Consider the following 3,284-nt stretch of genomic DNA (forward strand, 5'->3'; position numbering starts at 1 on the left):
ATTTTAAAATAGAACATTTAAGGGGCCAGCAGGTGGCATAGTGTTTAAGGCGCTGGACTTTCATGTGGTCAGTTGCAGTTCAAGTCCTGGACCTAGCAACTTGAAACTCATGTGGGGTACGTGGGTATGCATGCCCAAAAGCTTGAGAGGAGAATGGAGGAGAAGGGATTGTAGTGTGGCCATCTTCCCTAGGGGGTGATTTCTTGCTTTCTGTCTCTCCGTTTCTCCAGCAAGCAAATGTACCCTACCACAAAAGATCTCTCAAAATTAATTAATTTATTTAATTTTTTAGGACAAATTTATTACCGCGGTTCTGGATTCTGGGAAGTCCAATATCAAGGTGCAGACATCTGTGTAGCGAGGGCCTGGTCTGCGTTTCCAGCATGGCACCTTCAACACCGCCTCCGCAGCAGAGGAGGGACTGCAACATACTGACACTGACAGGCAGAGAGCGGGAAGGGAAAAGGTCCCTAAGTGAACCCTGTTGTAACAGCACTCGTGTGCTTGAGGGCTCCACCCCCAAGCCCAAAACACTGCCCCAGAGCCCGGCTTCTCAGTCCTACTGCACTGGGAGGAGGTTCCAGCACATGAAGTTAGGGGTCACCATCAGATCACAGTCTAGGTTCCTCATACACGTGGGTCGTTCAGTGTTTATCTGTGTGTGACTGGCCCGTTTCACTTGGCATAAAGTCCTCAGGGCTCATCCACCTTGTAGCTGTGACAGGTCTTCTCCTTTTCGGTGTCTACAGCACGTTCTGCCTGTCTGTCCCTGACAGACGCTTGGGCTGCTTCTACCACGTGGCTGTTATGAACATGGATGTGCAGATGCCCCTTTGAGACTCTCTTTTTTATTACTTTGGGAATATATTTGAACGGAATCGCCAGGTCGTATGGTAGTTCTATTTGTCAGTTTTTTAAAGGTTATTTCTTGACTCTGTAGAGAGAACACACGTGTGCACGTGAGACAGAGAGGAAGAGAACAGAGTGTGGCTCTGTGCACAAGGTCTTGTCGCACTGTGCCGCCTTCCCAGCCCTGACGTGTCAGGGCCTCGGGCACGTGTGCATGCTCCAGGTGCGTTTTCAAGCCGACCCCAGGATCTGAACCGCAGTCAGCCACACGGTGGCTAGCACTGCAGTTTAGTTTGCTACTGACTGTGCTACCAGGACGGACTTGCTTTTTAATGTTTGAGGAGCCGCCACACTGTTTTTCCTAGCAGCAGTACCATCTCCCAGTCCCACTGACAATGCACAAGCATCCTAGCTCCACGCCCTGCAAGCACACCTTTCCCGGCTTGTCTTTGACGGCACCTCTCCCAGTGGGCGTAAGGTGACAGCTCACTGTGGTGTGGGCAGGCGTTCTCCATGGTCAGCGATGCTAAGCACCTTTTCATACGCATGTTGGCCATCTGCTTTATCATCTTTGGAGAAATGGCTCAGTCTTTTGCCCATATTAAAATCAGATTGATTTTGCGTTGTTAAATTGTAGGAAGTTTTTTCTTTAACATAATTTAGACTTTAATGCCTTATTGGACTTTCATTTCCAGATATATATGTTCTCCCGTCAGTAGGTTGCCTTTTCACTCTATTGACTTCTTTGCACAAAAATTTTTATTTAAAAAAATTTTTAAAGAATAATTTTATTGGCACCAGCAGTTGGCGCAGTGGCTATGTCGCTGGACTCCCATGTAGTGGACCACAGTTCGAGCCCTGCACCTGGTGGCTTAAAACTCACACCGGGCGCGTGTGTGTGCGTACCCAAGATTCCGAGAGGAGAATGGAGGAGAAGGGGTTGCAGCGTGGCCATCCCCCCGGGGGTGATTTCTCGCTTTCTCTCTCTCTCTGGCGAGTGCATGTGCCCTATAGCAAAAACCTCTCAAAAATAATAATTTTATTATTATTTTAATTTGCTATAGAGCATGTGCACTCACCAGAGAGAGAAAGAGAAGAAAAGCGAGAAAACAACCACCAGGTCCAGGACTCGAACTGCAGTCCACCATATGGGAATCCATGCCTTGACCATGCCTGAAGTCTACAGGCTCACGCCCGGTCCCCTGGGCATCGTGGGGACTCAGCATGCCCACGCCTCCTGCCTGGGACTTGGTTCCTCTGCCCCCGCTGCTTGGCACACGCGATCTGTCCTGGTGCTGCTCGAATGTCCACCCTTCAGCGAGACCTTCCCTGGCCCCTGTTGGACCGCACCGTAGTCCCTGTCCTCTGTGGTCGCTCACAGTAGAAGGTGGTCTCCGGGGACACACCCTGCCTGGAGCTGATGCTAGATGTGGGTGGGCACACGGCTACCTCGTGGACTGCTCTGGACAGAGGCAGGCAGACAAGGTGGAAGCAGGCGGCTGCAGCTCTGGCTCCTGTGGGCCCTGGTTCTCACGCTCTGGAAGAAAGCCGCCAGCTAGTTTGACCAGAGGAGGCTGCCTGGGCCCTGTGCTGGCCAGGGGGTTCTGAGGGAGTCCAGATGCTCAGGCCTTAAAGAGCTCACCCAGCCTGCTGTGGGGCCCAGACAGCCTTTCAAGGGGCAGGAGGCCTGAGACGCGAACTGGCCACTGGTAGAGGGGTGTTGAGGGGCTCGATTGTGCACCCCGAATGCAGGGGAAGCCCCAGCTCTGCCTCAGAAAGCGTGTATTCGGAGCCGTAGGGGATCGGAGCGGCTCGCAAGGCAGCCTAACCCAAGCCGGTGTGCTGAGAGCAGGCGGGGCGCCCGAGCGCACAGGGTCAGGGCTCCAGGGCCCGGCAGCGCGGGTCAGGCACGGCAGGCCCCCGACTGCAGCCTGCGGGCTCCTCTCTTCGGAACTGGGCGGCGCCTGCCTGGCCCTGCCCTCTGGGCCCGGGGCGGTGGAGCCGGGCGCTCTGGCAGGGCTGCCTATGGCTCTCCAGGTGGGCGTGTGACCCTGCGCAGGGCGCTGCCAGGCCGGAAGTCAAGGATCGACCCGACCGACCCTAGCCCTCGCCCCTCACCCTCGACGGGCCCCGCCCCCAGCAGGTCTCGCCCCGCCCGCGGCCGCAGCAGCCCCAGTCACCCTGGCCCTCCGCGCTCCTGTGGTCCCAGGCATGGCGCGTGCCCTGGAGCCTGAGCGCCGGCTGCTGGCCGTCTACACCGGCGGCACCATCGGCATGCGGAGCGAGCGCGGCGGTGAGTCGAGACCCGGCTGTCAGGGGTCAGGAGCCCCTCTCCGCGACGCAGAGGGGGGTGACAGGAAGCGGGCCAGCTGTGCAGCCGGGGTGCGTGGCGCTCTCGGCCTTCGAACCGGGAGGCTACCAGGCGGCACTGAGCA

The 3,284-nt window shown here is 56.3% G+C and overlaps 1 protein-coding gene across 1 annotated transcript in view; it reads left to right on the forward strand.

The window, feature by feature from the left end:
- Window positions 1-2,845: 2,845 nt before the first annotated feature.
- LOC102503039 (60 kDa lysophospholipase-like) overlaps window positions 2,846-3,284 on the forward strand; it is a gene marked incomplete in the record, with an annotated part of 33,555 nt that continues 33,116 nt past the window's right edge. Inside the window, 1 exon segment of the mRNA XM_014592233.2 lies at window positions 2,846-3,142. Within this exon segment, the coding sequence (XP_014447719.1) occupies window positions 3,061-3,142 (82 nt within the window).

This window comes from Tupaia chinensis, unplaced genomic scaffold, assembly GCF_000334495.1.
Source record: "Tupaia chinensis unplaced genomic scaffold, TupChi_1.0 Scaffold000671_2, whole genome shotgun sequence".
In the NCBI taxonomy this organism is placed as follows: domain Eukaryota; kingdom Metazoa; phylum Chordata; class Mammalia; order Scandentia; family Tupaiidae; genus Tupaia; species Tupaia belangeri.